The sequence below is a fragment of the Thunnus thynnus genome, chromosome 7, assembly GCF_963924715.1.
Source record: "Thunnus thynnus chromosome 7, fThuThy2.1, whole genome shotgun sequence".
NCBI classification, from domain to species: Eukaryota; Metazoa; Chordata; class Actinopteri; order Scombriformes; family Scombridae; genus Thunnus; species Thunnus thynnus.
Window position 1 is genome coordinate 29,898,504 of NC_089523.1, and position 19,270 is coordinate 29,917,773.

Below are 19,270 nucleotides of genomic sequence, written 5' to 3' on the forward strand. Positions count from 1 at the left end.
CTTGGATGCCCTTTGACCTCAAGATCAAGAAATAATGCAAGACTTGCCTGAAGATGTTCTTTATTTCAGGTTATACTGTTCGCTGGTGATGCACATTCACAAATGAATTTGCAGTTGCTCAAATTGCCGCAAACTAATTGACACACTGTGAAAATGGGACTTTCAGCACCCCTGAGAGTCTGACTGGTGCTCTTGGTCTCACACAAAATAATATCACTGACATGTCTAAAAACTGGTTTTGGGAACTCAGTAAACTGTTACCTGTCTCACAAAATGTTTAAGTTACACTAATGGTTGGGAATAAGAACTTTGGGGGGAAAAATGTGGACACAAGTTAACCAATGCTAATATAGCCTACAATAGCATAGATCCACCTTTAATAAACATTGTGTAATTGTAGGTTTTAGTTGCAATAGTAAATATGCACAAATGTATCCTTGTACTCTAGCTCTATAGGCTGCTGCCTACTGCTTCTGTCTGTGTAAGATCAAGTATCTGAAGACACTTAACAAACATGAATCATTTTAAAAATGGAAAATGAAACAAGCAGAAGTCCACACCCAGGGCAAAATGTACCCATGTTTCTTCTCTGAGGCTTGTTGATCCCCTGAGCTATTTGTTAAAGGTAAAAATGAAGAATGAAAGCTATGTTACATTAGAGGGTTTAATGGCAAGTGTATAAATTATAGATCAGCAACAGTCACATTACATAAATATAGATTAAAAAATAAACATTACAAACAAATATTGACTTCAAAACTAAAAAGACGAAAATATAATGTCTAATATAAAAACGGGAACAAACTACATAAATAAATAAATTGAGATGTCAAAAAGAAAGTATAGAAATAACAATAGCGATTATTTAAAATGCGAGTAAAACGCATCTATTGTTTCTTTTTATCAACGTCATCAGCCTGCGTCCATTAAGCGGGACTGTCGCGGCATTTGAAACATCTGCCTCTGTTGCTGCATAAAACGACGACTTTACGGTGTAATTCTCGTCTTTGGAGTGAACTGAAATGATCGATATGATCGAGAAGGAGGACCCGGTCATCAGTGAGGAGGAGGCGGCTCAGTACGACCGGCAGATCCGATTGTGGGGGCTCGATGCCCAGAAGAGGTCAGTTAGCTTTTCAGGCTAACGTTAGCGCTGAAGGCTTGAGCTTTCTTCTCTCCTGCTGCACCGTTTTGGACCAAAGTCTTTGCTTTCAGATTTTGAAGTATGCATTTTGGATTTGTGATCAGTATAGAGGATAAGTTGCAAGCAAATCATGAATGATCGATGCATTTTAGCTTTGTTCGGGGGGAAAATGCATGAAACGGAAAGCGTCAATGCAGGTTAAAGGACAGTTTCACAGTTTTTTAAGTGTATCTTAAAACTACAGTCAGATGTCCATATGAACACTGTGTAATCGTCCCTCCTGTTTATACTGGCTAATAAAAGACCCCCCTCAAATGCGCTTCCTAAAGTGAGATCCACACAGCCACCATATGATGGAGAAAACTAATAAAGCTAATTAAGTTTATTTTCACCTCGGAGTGTCATACAACGAAATTCTTGCTACCCTTGCACATAAAGGAAGAAAGACAGGGCATCCAGACGAAAATCCATTCATTATCAATTTATTAACATTTATAAACTGCAGACTTTAATTATTTGCATTAATGACTTATTAAGTTTAACTGCAGAATCACCTTTCAGGACTTTAGCAGCTCCGTAGCTTTCAATGTAAGTATTGGGGGGCCAAAATCCACAGTGTGTCCACACAGTCATTTTGCGCAAAAATGCATTTAGTTAGTCATATCAAGTGGATATCTGCCATATTTATAGTCTTTTTAGCATCAAATTCCCTCTTTGTGTTTCCTCACAGTGTTTCCCTGTTGAACTGTGGTGGAAGTATAGTAGCAAAAAGAGGGACTTTGGCACTAAAAAGACTGTAACATTGAAAGATATCTACTTGATTTGACTCATTTTGATGGTTGAAGTTTCATATTAGCTTCAGATAAACTTTTAAATATGTTTTTGCACAGAAGGACGACTGGTCAGTATGAACAGGAGGAATGATTACAGCAAGAAAAACATGTGTCAGTGTTCATTGGCCTCCTGACTATTGTTATAAGACAGACTTGTGAAAAAAAAACAAAAAACCTTACATCACAAACACAATCCATATAGATCATATGATTGCAGTCCAAAGCAGACAGTGAGCAGTGATTGAACAGATCTCCATCAGCATGACATGAAATCTGTATTTTGTCTGCATGTGTTTGGTTTTTTTTTTGACAGGTTGCGAGGGTCCCGTGTGCTCCTGGCAGGTTTAGGTGGTCTGGGGGCTGAAGTGGCCAAGAACTTAATCTTGGCTGGAGTTAAAGGACTCACCTTGCTGGATCATGAACAGGTTCATGAAGTTCACACCCTTTTTTCTTGTCACACACAGCACACAGCCAGTCATCCATAGGGAGGTGCTTCAGTTTGAAGCTAACATTATTTATTTTTAGCTCTCAAAACGACATCTGATATATTCATCGAGCTGAATAATAACGGATTTTTTTCAGTTTTTGCAATACTACATATGTCCACTAGATGGTGCCTGTGACAAAGTAATAGCCTTCAATGATTTTCTCTGCCCACTGCTCCCAATGATGAGACAATCCAGCTGTTTTGCATTCATCTTATTGTGTGACATTGCAATAACAGCTTCATATTGTTTTTAAGAGAATAAATAATTTATAGCATTCATATTTTGCCCTTTTTGATCCTGTGTAGCTAAATCATTTTTGAAAAGTGACTATATGTAAGTTGAGTGTAAAGTCCTGTACATCCTAATCCTCACCCCTCTTTGGTTTCCCCTGTTTGTGTGTCCTCCAGGTGTCAGAGGAGTCATGTCGAGCTCAGTTCCTGGTTCCAGTAACCGCTCAGGGCCAGAATCGAGCCCAGGCCTCTCTGGAGCGAGCGCAGAACCTCAACCCGATGGTAGAGGTCCACGCCGACACCGACAGAGTGGAGGACAAACCAGATGACTTCTTTCTGCAATTCGATGCGGTGAGTTGGAAATGAAGTGTTTTATTAAAGAAGAAGAAGGTTATTAAAGACTAACTAAAAGACAGCTGTATTCAAATAAACTAAGCAGGTACAACCAATGTGTATTTTTCTAAAAGCAAATGTGAAAACATGTTAAAGCAAAGATCCACTCTGAAACACTGAGGAACCTCTTCACATTCCTGGGTTGATTTTGTTGCCTGTTTGTGTATTTTTCTAAGTCTTGTGTATAATTGTCCACTCACCAGTTTTATTAGCTACACTTAACTTATTAAACTAATGCACTATAATACAATAACCCTGCGATAAATCCTACTGTCATGAAAGTTATTATCAGTTTTTATTGAATCATTCTCAGAGATGTGTTGATGGAGGTTTGTGGTGCTGTTGGGTTATGCTGAAATGTGTTTCTAATATTTAATCCACCATAATTCATATAATTGGAACAGACAAAATATTAGAAACATCTCTCAGTATAACCCAACGAAGTTTAACAGCACAGTAAACCACAGCCTCCAAATTGACCATTAAATAAATCAACTAAAACAGATTTGAATAAAAACTGAACATGATGGTAGGATGGATGATTCATCGCAGGGCTGTTGTATTATACTGCATCAGTTTTTATCTAGATGTACCTAATAAGCTGGCAGGTGAGTGTAGATCACATGTACTGAAAGTGTTTGTGCAGTAGCGTTATTTCCTCTCGGATTCTTCAAGTTAATGTGAGCACCAAGTCTTGTAACACTCAGTCTGGCCAATAGATGTTGCTTGAAGTCCATATTGTACATCAGAAACTCCTTTTCCTTGTTTTGCTTAGTGAGGCCCTTTGATCAAAACACCTGCATTAAGTTGTTATCTATTATATGTTGCTGCAGTAATGGCATTGGCTTGGCTTTATTCTTCAGCCTGGATAGTCTGGATTTGAATGTCTTTCTTTCATCTGTTTTGTGTTATAATTAGCATGTTAATAACACAATGAGGACAGCTGTCAGCCTTATATGGCTCTGTAGGGTTTACAGCAGTACTCAGAGACTATTCTCTTCATGTAACACTTTGCTGAACATTCAGACTTGCAAGACAAATAAACAAGCATCGGGCACCTTGCAGCAGCTTAATAAAAAACATTTTAACCAGATGGTATTAATTATAGTTAGTGTGAGTAACTACTGAGTATTTAGACAAAAATGCATCTGCTTTGTCTTTGAGGACGTTGGATCTGGAAAAACAAATAAAAACAGTGACTTTTAGGGCTGTAGTCAACCAAAGAAAGGGGGGGGGGGGGGGGGGAGCTGCGCGACCAGTGGTTTCCCAGGCAACGACAGAGGTTGACTCACGTACCGGAAGAGCGCTGCACAGAGATTCCCAAACGCTATCGATTTCAGATATTCAGTAAACGTTCAGTACGGTCAATAAACGTTGAGTACAGTTTGACCCATGGATGCATAAAGAGAACTGGGTACAGGAAGAGCGCTAGGCTTTGAAGCCAATTTAACATAGCGGCCAAACCGTGTAATTACAACGTCAAGTGACGCACACTGGCCCAAAAAGACTTTTTCCCATAGACTTACATTGTGAAAAGAGACGTCTGTAAATCAGTGGATATTTTTTTCTGAGCGTCACCACCCCCGCGAAATGACTTGTCTCACTATCAGAATTAAATCCGTTTGGTCCGATCACATTTCAAAAGCCTAGAAGAGCCGCATGATTGAATTGTTTTATCCCCGTTCAAGTTAGCCGTAGGGCTAAACCGGAAGTAGCCGACTCGGCCCAGCGAAAGTCACTAGTGCGCATGCTCTATGGGCCGCACAATGCGGAAGACCCGGGTACTTTCATACCAGGAAGTCGATTTTTTTTTTTGGCTTCATGCGCCACTGAGCAACTTTCATAAGAATGAACGGGGCCCCGCTTCCGACGCTGTATCCAGTTCTTTTTATACATCCATGGTTAGACCCAGCAGTCTCCATTAGGTTGGGCGAGTTCAAAGTTGTGAAAACAACGGGGGTGTTTTGAATACCGTTTTCACAGGTAATTTCTTAGTCTGTCCCTCCCACTGCAGAAAATGATGGATTACTCCTGGAAAGCTACTGATGTAGCACTTTTCTCCTTATGAAAATGACACGGAGATTATTCGACCAATGAGAATTTAGTCGGACAAGAGCATATCGACCAACTAATCGACCAGCAGACTACAGCCCTACTGTCTTTAAGGTTTAAGTGCTGACTCTCACCTTTTTAATTTCTTGTAGTTTGCATCCATATTGAACAGTGAAGGAAAACACAGCGCTGACATTGTGCATTGCTCAAACATTGGTGGATTGTGTAGGAAAAAGGGCCACGATTCCTACACTGTTACACGAAGATGAATGTGAGCTTCGTCAAACACCATTAAAGTCGAGAGTCTGCTTTAAAGGGTGTCATTATTTTATTTCAAATCCAATGTGCAGGAGTATAGAGCCACCATGTCGAGAAGATAAATGGTTGTACTGTATAATACCTCAAACTCCTGTTGTCTTGTATTTACACCTGACTCAGGGGAAATCGCAAATTAATACAATAATTTTATCATCTTATAACTGTCATTGTGTGGTTGCTACAGTGCTATAATGAACATTTTCATTATCTTTTTATTGTTAATCCAGTAGCTGTGTTAAGAAGGGGCAAAATTTTTATTTTATGTAACACAATGAAAGTTGCTTCAGCATTTGGCATCCGTTTCCCATAACAGCTGTACACACAAGCCCAGTCTATCACTGCTGAAGGCAAGAATGTATTCAAACACCATCAGAAGCATAACACAGATTTTTTTTTTCTTTCTTTCCCTGCTGTTGTGTCTGAATTGTCGGCACTCTTTCTCCCTCTGGGGGTGCTAAGTGAGGGTCAGGAGGAGGGAGAGCGGGACGGGAGGAGAGCGGGACGGGAGGAAGGCGGCGGGTGCTATCAGTAGCATGGTGTGAAGTGAAGAGAACGGGATGAGATGGATGTTAGTAGGACAGAGGGAGGAAGGATGAGGGAAGGGGGGGTTGGAGAAGGGAGGGCGGGATGATTTTAAAAAGCAGGAGATAAAATAAAAAAATGGGAAAACAGAGGGGGGTCTCTCTCTCTCTCTCTCTCCCTCCGCTGTATACCACTCGTCGCTTTTATCTGCTTCCAGGGACGTATCTGTGTGTGGCTCAGCGGGAAGATGGAGGGTGATTAAAGCGGAGCAGTTGGAGTGTGTTTGCAGTTTTCATATAAGAGGCCTAATTACTGAGGGGATGAATACAATAGAAAAACACACACTGTCCATCTGGGTATTTGCAGAGTACAACTGACTCGCTGCTGCTGATCGGCTCAGTCGCTCTCTTCGCCTGTTGACTAGTTGTTTTTTTTTAATTATTCTTCTTCTGCAGTGTTTTATTGCACTGTGTCTCGAAAGAAGGAACAGAAAGATACCACACAGATAACATCATGACAGGCCAATAAATATGCAGCGTTTTTTTTTTTTCCTCACATATTCAAAGCACCTGAAAACTTTTTTTTTTTTAATCTTTGACTAACTGTCAAACATATTTTTTTCCCCGCTGGTTTTAACTGCACCCACTTCAAGCTGGTAATAAGAGCATGCAAAGAAAAAAACAAAATGCCTTCAGTGGTGTAATCGGTCTAATTTGGCTAATATGGCAGCGTTCGTATTAATTGATTTAATTAATATGCTCTAATCACGCGATTTATCCGGGTCAAATCATTCTCACAAATCATTTCTAGGAAGGAAAAAGGTGGAGGCTAAAGGCTGATGTTGCACATCCAGCAGGCGCCAAGAGTACTTCTTCTTTTTCATGTTTTTTGTAAAAGTTTTTGCACTTTTGTATGAAAATTAAATGAGGTCAGATTTTGTTTTACTGGTCAGATAGAACTGGTTTTAACTAGTGCAATGCTATTCTACCCTTCAGCCTCTCATATGTTTATGAACATTAAAGTCCTGCTTATCTTTTATCTCAACACACTTATATCAGTATTTAGTATTTGGGAACACTCTGATCTGTCTGTCTGTCTGCTGCTGTGTCAGACTCTTCAAACTCAGATGTGCAGCATCAGCCTTATCAGTGAGCTGGGGTTTGTTTTTGGGTGTGCTGGGCTGGGTCAGCAGGATAAGGTGGACCCAACCCACCGGTCAGTTGTTTACAGACGGACACCAGCCCATCCTGCTTTTAACAACATGGTAAACAGCTCAGTCGGTCTTTGTGTGGCTGAGTTTGGCTTCAGCTTCAGTTTGATCATTCTTTCAGGGAGTTAAACTACCGCCGTCTGCTGCGGTAGGTGTGTCTCAGTCAGTTTGGCAGCTGACCAGTTACTGTTCTTTACTGGTCCAGTAATCAAGCAGGCTGGTGATGAAAGTCGCTGATGAATTTTAGTTTGCAGCCGTTTTTCAGTGATTAAAAATATGTCTGTGTGTTCCTTTAGGGATAAATTGTAAGACAACATTACCATTTGATATTTTCTGTTAGTGCGAGCAGTTTCATTTTTAGTGTTATGCTAATAGAAAATGGAAATGTGAGTGAATAACGGCACAAAAACAAAACAGCATGCGTGGTAGAGGAGGAAAAGGTGCCCAACACAGTGGGAGTTCAGTTTCATGAATTTTCATCAAAGATGCAGAAAGGAACAAAACACATATCTTATTTAAGTAAACAAAGTTGGCAGTAAGAGGTATGTAAAGTGTTCATATCTGCACATATCCAGTGTAGCAATGGATTATTATTATTATTCGGCTCATTTGAAAGGAGTCTCTCTTCAAATCTTGGATGAAATCCTCTTTTGACAGTCTATTGTTGTTGTCGTTATTGAGACACAGCCAATTATTACGTAAGTTACAGAAGCTGCAAATGCAACCTGTCAGATTTACATGTATCTCTGGGAGCAGTTTGGATGGTGGAGAATGGAGGGGTAAAACTTATAAAACTGCCCCAAACAACATGGTGCTGAGAAAGAAACCTTGTAACCTTTGTTAACTTTGTCTCATAATCTCTGAATGGCAGGTTTGAATCCTTGAAGAAGCCAAAAAACAGCACAAAAAACTATTTTTTTTTCTTCTAGAGTCTAAAACTCTGCATTATAATTATTTGTAAAGAAGAAATTCAGCTCAACATTACAAAGTTTACTGTTAAATAAAAGGAACATATATGGATTCATGTTTTTTTTATCAGCTATGTTCTTTAACATTATCTTATGTGTTTTACTGTGTATATATAAAAGAGTTGACTACATAAATGAACCCATCTTGGTTGGTAAACCTACAGTAGGGGGTCAGCGGCTGTTGCTTGAGGCACTTTGGCATTACTGGTTATACTGGGGAATTGATCAGGCAAACCCTTGGACTAGCAAGCAGCCTCCCTGATGAGCCTTTTTCCTCCCTCAGGTTTGTCTGACAGGCTGCTCCAGAGACCTGATGGTGCGGGTCGACCAGTTGTGCTCTCAGCGCAACATCAAGGTCTTCTGTGGGGACGTTTACGGTTACTACGGTTACATGTTCTGCAACCTCGGAAAGGAGTACAGCTATGTTGAGTAAGTGTAACATTTGCATTCCTCATTCGTGGGACCTTTTCTTTGCATGCCCACATGTTTACGTGGGTTTCTGCAAGATGTTCCAGTTTCCTCCCACCATCAAAGACGTGTATGTTAGGGTTAATACTCCCAGTGTATTGAGTGGGTCAAATGCAGAAGATACATTTAATTTCAATGTATGTGAGTCTTGACAAAAATCCCATAATAATGGCTGTTATAACAGACAAACAGTATAAGTTCAGTAATCTGTATCACTACTAACTGAGCCATGAAGAAGAAAAAGACTCTATTTAAGCTGCAGTACATCACCTTCATAAAGTAACTAAATCTTCTCATATCAAATCATTATATTAATCAATCACATTAAATAACTAAGTGTTGCTTTAGATTAGTTTATAGGAAATGCATACACCCGCTGTGCATCCACACACCTTCTAGAAGTGATGCTAAAAGAGGATTTTAGTTTGCTGAGCACATTAGTGACGGTTGAGCGGCTTCAACAGGCGGAACTATAATTATTTTAGGCAGCAGGCAGATTTTTCTTCACACTGCTGGTTTTGTAGCTTTCAGGTCCGCCGCAGCTAAAATGAGTTATATAGATGAATTTGTTTGTAATGTAGTAGTGTAGTAGTGACCCATACTGTAATACTGACCCTTGTGTTTAGTGATAATGAAGGATATCTTTATCTTCCCTCACTCTCTCTTCTCTTAGGGAGAAACCTAAACTAGTGAAACCAACTGGAGATTCCAATGACGGTCCAGAGGCAAAGAAAGCCAAAGTTGATCCCAACGAGACCACCATGGTGAAAAAGGTGAGTGGACGGACACACAGCCAAATATGTTTTATTTTATCCCACCAGTCATCCAGTTTTATTTACTGACTTCTGTTTGTGAGCACTAATAATATTCAGAACATTGCACAAAATGGAAAAAAGTTCTCAGAACATTTTTGATTGTTTGTGAGGTTTTAATTTCTTCCTCACATGTCCAAAATAAAACTTTATTTACTCACTTAATTCTTCTTACTTTCTGTTTCTTACAAACATGAACTAGTTTGTAATTTGTCTGCCTAGTGAACAACTGTAAACTGTAAAAAAAGTATTTTATAGATATGACTCCAGTTCACCTCACTTAGTTTTTTTTGGCATTGAGTTTAACGAATCCATATATTGATTGATTGATTGATTGATTGATTGATTGATTGAATTGTTTATTTAAGTGTCATGAACCTTTCTGGTACAAGATACTAGACAAAAGTAACCAAGATGGTCACATGACATATCGTAACGTACAGTTCCACAGATTCAGAAATAAAACATTTCAGAACATTTAGTTTACATGGAGGAAATGTCCCGTTATGATAGATACAATATTCTCTGTCTTAGCTGCCAAACATCTCTTATAAATCTCGTTAAAATAAAAATGTCCATATTAAAAAGCCGACTCAGCATCGGACAACCAAAACAAATCAGGGTTTTTCAATTCTCTCTTGTCAAACAACCAAACAAATAGCTTTCCTCAATCAAACAACTCTATTATTCCTAGAGAGACATGAATGAATGAATTAACAGACCACTGATTCACATGTTGTCTTTATCTGGTACCGAACAGACGACCAGTTTCTGCACCCTGAAGGAGGCTCTGGAGGTTGACTGGTCGAGTGAGAAGGCCAAAGCGGGTCTGAAGCGAACTCCTGTGGACTACTTCCTGCTTCATGGTACTTAAGAGTATAATTTTGATGATTAAACAAATAATTTGTAAAGTAAAAATACGAAATATCCTGCAGTAATGTAGGTTGTAAATATGAAAAATAGCTGTTTTTCTGTGATTGGTAACATTGTGGATTTAAAACCTTTTGAGGTTTTTTGAGTATTTGTCAGAAAAGATCAATTTATGAGTTTTTTCAGACACTTTGGGCTCTGGTAATTGCTGATGGAAGTTGTTTTATTATTTGCATTTTATAAGATTAATTGATTAAGTGAAATATAGTCCGTACAAATTTGTAGCTGCAGTATAAAGACATCAGGTCTAGATATACATGACCTGGATGACTCAGAATTTATAGATAATGAAGATAATCAGCAGCTGAAACCCTAAAACGTTTATTTTCTTGGTGTTAAAAAGTTTTGAAATTACAGTTTTAAAATTGTTTAGTTCTTTTAGGAGTGATAATTTTTAAACTGGAAGCAGCTTTATCTTTAAATTTGACTATTTTCATGCTCTGAAATTAAAAGAACTGTCTGCATGTCTTCCTGTCTGCTCGACCGTGTGAAGGTCAGAATCACAGCAGAGTTTTTCATGCTATTAGATAACAAAATAATGTTGTAAATATTAAATATTATCACCGTTTTCTCCAACACTTCAGTAGAATTTTTATTGTGAGATACATGTGAGATTAATCAGTATTAACTCTGTGGAGGAGGCAGAACACAAACAATATTTCCGTACAGAAAACTGATCAAATATCACAAAGAATTCTGAAAGGCCTAAAAAAGTATAGAAATTAGAAACCGAGAACGCGTAGGATCACTCCTGCCAGACTGAAACACATACCGCGAGCATGCAAAATCACTGGTTCCAATTTCGATGACGAGCTCTGATGGCACATGACCGGAAAAATCGTATCCATAAAGTTTAAATGTCATCCTAAGTGAAGGGCGAAGTGTTGAATGGAAAACGATGCCCGAAAGTTTGTAAAATTCAATAAGCTGATTCATTGAGGGGGGTGGATGATGATGTTACTCTGACTCTTAATTGCACATCAATAATCATGTAAACTTAAGGTTAATTTTAACTGTACCTTCCTGTTTTTCAGGTTATTTACAGTCTCTGACCTTTTTTTAAGAGTTGTTATTGTCCCCCGTGTCACCTGCACCGTTCTCACACGTTACACGCTAGTTTCCATCACAGGCCGTCCATGGCCAATCATGTGCACTGAGGGTAGAATAGAGAACAACCACGACACGTACACCGCATCACAACAAGCATATAGGGACAGGAAATCACCAGAAAATAGTTACTAGGTGTAAAAAAAACAACAACTTTTGTTTGTGCATAAATACAGAAAATAATGAAAATTCAGTTCAGCTTCGGCAGAATGCATAAGTCACAAATATGAGGTGAAACGATGCATTTCTGCAAGATTATATAATATTTAAAGATCATATAGAATTAATAATGTTCCTCACTGATGGGAAATTTCCTTGCAAAAAGTGCATCTAACAAAAAAACATTACAACAACATGCTACACGTTATAAAGATCAATCCATATTCAAACTAATGGGAGTTAGAATTAAAACACTTATTACCACTGAGTTGCTGTTAAGATGAAGACTTGCAGTGGAAATATATGATCTTTTTAAGCAGTGACCCTTCACCCAGGCAGCATCAGTTCAAAAACAAGATATGAGGTAAACATTGTCCTTTTTGCACACCACAATAGCTTTCACCTATAAAGACAGAGGAAATAATACGCGATGACATAATGGCATATTGTGCCCCTCAGTGTGTACAAACCTCAGCTAAAGAAATGAACAAACACATACATCACCTGTACAAAGTGTTATACACACCTAGTGCTATTTTTAACTGTGGCGCTTGCATCATCGTGATGTAGCTCACAACAACATATACATATATAACAATGTAAACTGTAAAAAAACACACAAATTACATCATTTTAAAGCATGTTTGTCTTTCACAAATATGCACATCTGTATTATCATTGACTGAAATGGGTGAAAAATAGAAGTTTAAAATGATTATATTGATGCATACTTTGAAATTCACACCATTGCACTGCAGTGTTGGGATTTTGAAAGTAAACAGATGTGTTGTAAGAAAATCTGACAATAACCATTTTTTATAACTTATATTTACAATCTTTGGATTAATTGTTTCCTCAGAGTTTTTTATTCTTTTCAGGGTGGGAAAAAAAGGGAGAAAATGTCATCATATCAGATGTGAAAAACATTGACTGGCTGATATTGAATTTTTAAAAATCAAACACCCACAAATAGCAGCCAGATGCAGTCATGTGACAGTGGGTGTCTGGTAAACTTATTTTACTAATCAGCTAATTTGCTTCCTAATCACTAGAGTATCGGTACTCGACAGAAATAACCCAGCACCAACTAGAATCAAAGCTTCTCCAGTCAAACAAAACCTGCATTCGATCCTTTTTGTACTCAGATCTATTTAAAAATGATTATTTGTATGGTTTTGCTTGCAGCCAATCACTGCAAGTGTTCTTCAATTTAATGCAACATGTGGTTGACCCACTGAGGCTGCAGCTGCAGCCCAAACAGTCTGTGGTGATGATGCTTCATTGTACAGTTTTGCACATTTATTTAATAAATATGTCAATAATTTGAAGCAGTTTCAAAATGTCTTTGCGTATAAATCCTGTGGTCATGGGTATCGGATGAAGTACTGTATCGGTATCAGTATCACTTTAAACGATACCCAGCCCTGCTAGTCTTTCATCGTCTGCAGGTAGATTATTTTTGAACATCTCTGCTGGTTATTTTCAGGTTTGTGCGAGCCCTCGTGGCCTTTAATCTAATAAAATCTCTGAAACTCCCCTCTACCCGCTACCCAGCCTCGCCCTACTGTCTTCAGTCTGATGCGTGTTTGAAGTCGATTTTTCTGAGTGGAAACACCGCCTAATTTTTTTTTTGTGTTTGTTTTTTTATTGAGTGAAGATGAGACAGAACGCGGTGTTATTACTCCTGTGCTGTTTCTATAATTGGAGCTAGCGGTTGTTGTTTTGGGCGACCGATGAGGAAGTGGCTCTTCCTCTGTTACAACTGCTTCCTGTCTCACTAGGAACAGTCGGTGATCTGAACCGCAGGTGGGGCGTGTGCACGTCTGTGTGCTCGCTTATTATCATTGTCATCTCTGATCTAGTTAATCTCCGTTTTTGTTTTTTCATTTATATATATATATATATACATACACAGAATGTAGCCTGATAAGACAGGTTGACCAGCAGGAGATAAAATGACATTAATATATATGAAAAAAGCAGAAAAAGAGAGAAAATCTGTGTATTACAACATGTAAAAATAAATCATACAAGTCCTGTTCTGCTGCCAGCTCTCTCTCTCTCTCTCACTGCACAGATATTGTAACATGCGGAAAAGATATTGTTTATTGTATTTGACCTTCATCTGCAGGTTTAGACGTAAAAGGACCATCTCAGATATTTCCCCCCTCGACTTTAATCTGCAAAGACGATCACGTATCACCACTGCTGGCACATGTGTAGGGTTTTTTTTTAGAGATACTATCGTTGTTCCATCCACGCGCACATTTTATTATAATCTGTTATGAAATTTCTGCTTGATTTCCTGCCTGCTGCAGCCCCTTGAGTGTGATGCCATTTGTGCCAGTCTTTAACTTTCTACTAAACACTAAAAGTTTGACTGATTAAAGGGCAGAGCTGTGGTGTGAAAATGATTCATCGCCACTACTCGCGCGCTGGTGGAAATGGCCGTGGGAGGACCTGACTTCCTCATGTGGTTTTAAGTTAATGGACGAACAGGAAATATGTGGGCGACGTGTTGATGTGTGCGTCTGTGTGACACTATGTGGAGAAGTCAGTTACCGTTTGAAATATCGCTTATGACCAAATAAAGTATGCGCTTCTGATTTTTTTTTTTTTTTTAATTTCTCAATCAGTCCTGCAGTTGACTCTTGGAGACAGGAAGGAGGTTTTTCTTTACTCTAAGAGGAAGCACTAATATATGTGTGTGTGTGTGTGTTTGCATGCATTAGTCTGTGCAGCCTCTTAATTTGATGTGGGGAAACGTAGGTCTAATCGGATGAAATGGTTGATGGTGCAACCGCATACCGATCTTATCCTGTTTCAAAGGGAGCAGCAGCCAAGATGAGATGTTGTCTTTTCCATAAGATGATAATTCACGGTGGAAGTCACTTGAAAGCGTGATGAAATTATAAATGGCAATAGTGCAATAGATTATATGGAAAATATTGCTTTAGAAAAAATGGTGTAAACTTGTTTCCAGCCTCTCAACTGTCTTCCCCCCCCCCTTTTCTGTTTCTGTTTCTCATGTTTCCTGATCCCCCCCCCCTCCTCTCTCTCTCCCTCTCTCTATCTCTCTCTCCCCTCTATCTCCGCAGTCCTGTTGAAGTTTCGCACAGACAAAGGCCGTGACCCCGACCCACAGTCCTCTGCAGAAGACAGTCAGCTCCTGAGACAGATCCGTGATGACGTCCTGGAGGCCCTGGCGGTGAGCGGTGACCTCCTGAATGATGACTTCATCAGGTACAAACTGTCTCGGATGATTCCCTCCGATAAGAGATGGAGGCTCATTAACGGTGTCGAAGTGTCTCTAATCTAATAAATACATTTAAATAACCAGGATACAGTTTCTGTGCTCTGATGAGACACTTTCATGTTTCATTTTTCACATCCTAACGCTTCTAATTAGGGCACAATGAACCCTAAACATTAACTTGTCAACAACAACACTGATATATGCAAAGGATTTTACTTTTTAACTGCTTTTGCTCAGCTGTTTTTATCAGCTGCTGCAACAATAAACTTAAATAAATTAAAAAAAGGAAAGCAAAGATCATAAATCTCTAAGCAAGGTCTAAAAAAAGACCAAACAGCCAGCAGCCCCTTTTACACAGCCAGTTCATGATGGGAATGTTGCACCTTTATTCTGTATAATAGGTACGGATACAGAGTCGGGGGGGCAGAGTTACTCCGCCAATAGTGGTGGAGAATGGGGGGGGGGAAACTTATAAAACTGCCCTGAACAACATGGTGCTGAGAAAGAAACAGCATCGTTTTCTGTAACCTTGATAAACTTTGTCTCATAACCTCTGAGTGGCAGGTTTGAATCCCTGAAGAAGCCAAGTGTCCAGCACAAAAAACTAGAGTCTAAAACTCTGCATTATAATTATTTTTAAAGAAGATATTCAGCTACGGAGGAAGTCACAGAGCCGGACTGATGTCTATCTGTGTAAAAGGGATAAAAGGCGGGAAAGGGAGCTGACGCTGTTGTGTTAGACGTCACACCTCTGAATCCACACTTCAGTGTAAAAAAAAAAAAAAAAGCAAAGGCGGCTTAATGATGGATCTTCTTCACGGCTATAATGCAGGATCTCTGTATGAAAGAGCCTGATGATGAGCCGTAAAGTGGGGCTGGGCTGGAAAGTCTGTCTGCAGATCTGTTCTGGTTTATTTATTCACAGTTTTCATTTTTCTGATTTGCAATAAGAAAACATGGATTTGCAAGTTTGTTTTGTTAATAATCCAAAGATAACCAACGCTGATGAAGATTTAATTACTACACTCTCACATACACACTGTGGACAAAAACAACATATTACTGTTATTTTGTCCCAAAGTCTGAATTGGTGATTAACCCAAACATCCATGAACTCAGTTCAACTAGGCCACCACAGTAATAATGGCGGCGGCGGCGATGCTTAACAGTTCGACTCATAAATCAGACAGTAAATTAGTGTGTGGCAAGGCTCCAGGCTTTTTTTTTTTACATTAATAGCTCTGGAGCCAGTAATTTTCTCAGTTTCTTCACACTTTTCTGTTTAGTCACCATGTTTTTTCTTGTACTGTCTGTCCTCAGTTTCTGTTTCTCTGAGATGTCTCCCGTGTGCGCCGTCGTGGGAGGAGTCCTAGGACAAGAAATCGTCAAGGTAAGCGTGTAAAAACACTGGGAAGCTATTTATGCAACCCAATCAAAGCGTTGTGCTGCAATCATAACGTCAGGAAACGGTTTGCGCCATCACTCTGAATGTTATCCGCTCTGATGAAGCATTCAGGATCCATCGTGTTGCAGTCAGCGATGAAGACGGTGTGTGTGTGTGTGTGTGAGGGAGTCAGTCAGCTGACAGGTGGCCACTCCGCCGGTTCCTGGGTCACATCCAGGAAAGCAACAGCGACTCTGCTCTGTGTAGAAGTGATTTTCAGTGTGACCACAGTGCGGCTCAGTGTGACGTGCTGGCAGCAGCCTCTTAAAAAAAAAAAAAAAAGAAGAAGAAATGATTTATAACGTCCTCCGGGCTGAACAACATAATAAACTCATTGATATCGCAACATAAAAGAACATCATATGGACTTCACTAGGAAATCCAATTGGAAACATATGACTGAGAAGATACACTAACACTGTTTATACATATGGAAGATTCCCACAGTAGAAAGCCTGGAGTCCGACAGTACGTGCAGACATGAGAGTATAAAAAGAAAACTATTAATCATATGAGTCAATGGTTGATATTCACGTCATACACTTAACATAGACAAACATTTGTGTGATAAACATAATAACTGTGACAAGATGTTTAGCAATGAAATAATAGACAGTTCTGGTAAAAATAGAAACAAATAAGATGACGGGAAATTTTAAATTAAATCAGTAGAAGTTGCATATTAAAAATAAAAATATGAGTATAGAGGAGCTTCCATAGTTATTATTGTGAGTAAAACTACATTCACAAGTCCAGCTGAAGCAAATATGAGGCTTCAGCAGTCAGTTAGACAAATTAAGTGTTTTACCCCAAAGTTATATATATATATTTTTCTTATTGTTAACAAATCTCATGTGCAGAGCAAGCAGCAACCTCTGGGACTGAAACTGAAGCCAACTGCAGTTCCTCAAATGGCCACTTGAGGCTCCAAGACCCCCATGTTAAAATATCAACTTTACAGCAGAAATAAACATGTTTACAGTCTGGTACAAAAAAAACAGTTTTGGTCTCTATAGCTAATTTCCCCTTTCATGACAACTGAACAGGGAGTGAATTAAAGTTTGCTAGGTTGCTTGTTTCAGCAGCCAGGCTTCGTTCAGCTGCCTCAGCTTCACCTCTTTGCCCGTTTTTGATTAGCCGGGAGTGACCCGAGCTTCAAAACCACTCTAAAGAAACCAGTGGATGACATCACGGTGGCTACGTCCAGAGCCAAACCAACAATGAACCGATCAGCTTACAAGTATTGTGTGTTTTTATCCAAAATCCTGATGCATCTTCTTCCTCTGTGTCGTAGAGCTCTGTTGTTGTCCAAAAAAACTATTAAAAACACGTCAATGAGCCACAGCGCTGCCCTGGGCGACATGTTCCTTCACCACAAAGAGTTCAGTCACGTTAGTTTGTTTTAGAAACAGCCGATAACAGCGATGACGTTTTCAGGAATAAGATGCATCAGGCTTTGGATAAACACACACACACAATACTTGTAAGTAGGATGAGTTCATTGGCGGTTTGATTCTGAACATGAGATTTGTTGACAAAAGGAAAAAAAAAGTTTATCCTTTAACTTTGGGGGGGAAAAAACTCCTCATATTTGCTTCAGCTGGACTCTACTTCATGTCTTAGTTTGAATGTGGTGACTTTGAATTAGCCAGTTATTGAAAAGTTGTCCAGCTTGATGTGTAAGTTAGTTTCCTCTTTATAATCTTTTAAGATTCATCTCACAGATAAAAACACTGTTATTATTTCTATTATTATTATTATTTAATGCACCAGTAGACTGTAGAGAAAACAGGCTGTTCTCTCATGACCTGAATAAGATTTCACCTCCAACGCTCAGCAGATTAGAAACGATTTTTTTTTTTTTCCTGAGCTGTCTGCGTGTTGACCCCCAGGCTGAGGTAACCGGGAGTTCAGGTTAGGGTAAGAGTGAGTGTGAGAGGGAGGGAGGGAGGGGAGGGAGGGACTGTCAGTTCAGAATCAGACTTATTGGCACGAGGCCAACTTGCCGTCTCTATGGTGATTACGAAACCTACGGCAACAGGCTGACTGATGCCTTCGCCGGGTGAATCTGACTTTATTACACTCAAGCACAGAAAACTGAACTCACTTTTATGGACTGAAGCAGTGAGGAGTGTGACAGACCAGCATCATGTGGGTTCACATGCTCTAATATGATAGAAAACTGGCTTTAAAAATGCTTTCTGGTCATACTGGTTTCCTTAATAACCTTTACAATTCTACCACGCCACAAAATATTGTGGCTTGGGGTTAAAAATAACATAAAAACTGTATATTATTATTATATTTTATGGACAATTATGACCATAATGGTTCATTATTAAAGACACATTTGGAAAGAGTCATTAATCCTTCTTTCTTTCTGTTTTTTCAGGCTCTCTCCCAACGAGACCCTCCACACCGGAACTTCTTCTTCTTCGACGGCCGTAAAGGCAACGGCGTCGTCGACTACTTTGGACAAAACTAATCAGTCTACACAAAAACTCAAAATCCAGCAAACTACTGTCTCTTCTTTAGTTTGTTCTGTCAGATTATTTATGTCAATAATTTCTCCACTAGTCATAAAATTCTTCTTTTTTTTTTTCTGTCATTGGATCCCGTTTCCCACAGAACCTGACGTTTTCTCAAGCACACAGTGGGATTTTTTACATTTGCTAATAAAACATTGTTTGATAAAACATTCTGCATCAAGTCTCTGCGTTAATTTAACCTCGCAAACATGTTTTTAATGCTTGTGTGCCAGAGTTATGTGATGTCTATTTGTAGTAAAAAAAATAATTATGCTGCATTCATGTGCTGCTGGAAAAATGGGAAATCTCGGATGTTGTGTTGCATCAGCATGATTTTCTCCTCTGAAAATCAAACATAAGTCGAAATCCTCACGATCGAATCTGAGTAAAACTTCGTGAACCTCTTTA

At 39.2% G+C, this 19,270-nt stretch overlaps 1 protein-coding gene across 1 annotated transcript; it reads left to right on the top strand.

Annotated features, from left to right (window-relative positions):
* The first annotated feature begins 916 nt into the window (after nucleotides 1-916).
* Nucleotides 917-19,030, top strand: sae1 (SUMO1 activating enzyme subunit 1). Its single transcript, XM_067595442.1, has 9 exons — nucleotides 917-1,123; nucleotides 2,291-2,402; nucleotides 2,873-3,046; nucleotides 8,442-8,587; nucleotides 9,300-9,399; nucleotides 10,199-10,304; nucleotides 14,733-14,877; nucleotides 16,211-16,280; nucleotides 18,727-19,030. Exons 1-9 carry the CDS (start codon nucleotides 1,023-1,025, stop codon nucleotides 18,817-18,819), a joined length of 1,047 nt encoding a protein of 348 aa, XP_067451543.1. The 5' UTR covers nucleotides 917-1,022; the 3' UTR covers nucleotides 18,820-19,030.
* Nucleotides 19,031-19,270: the final 240 nt, after the last annotated feature.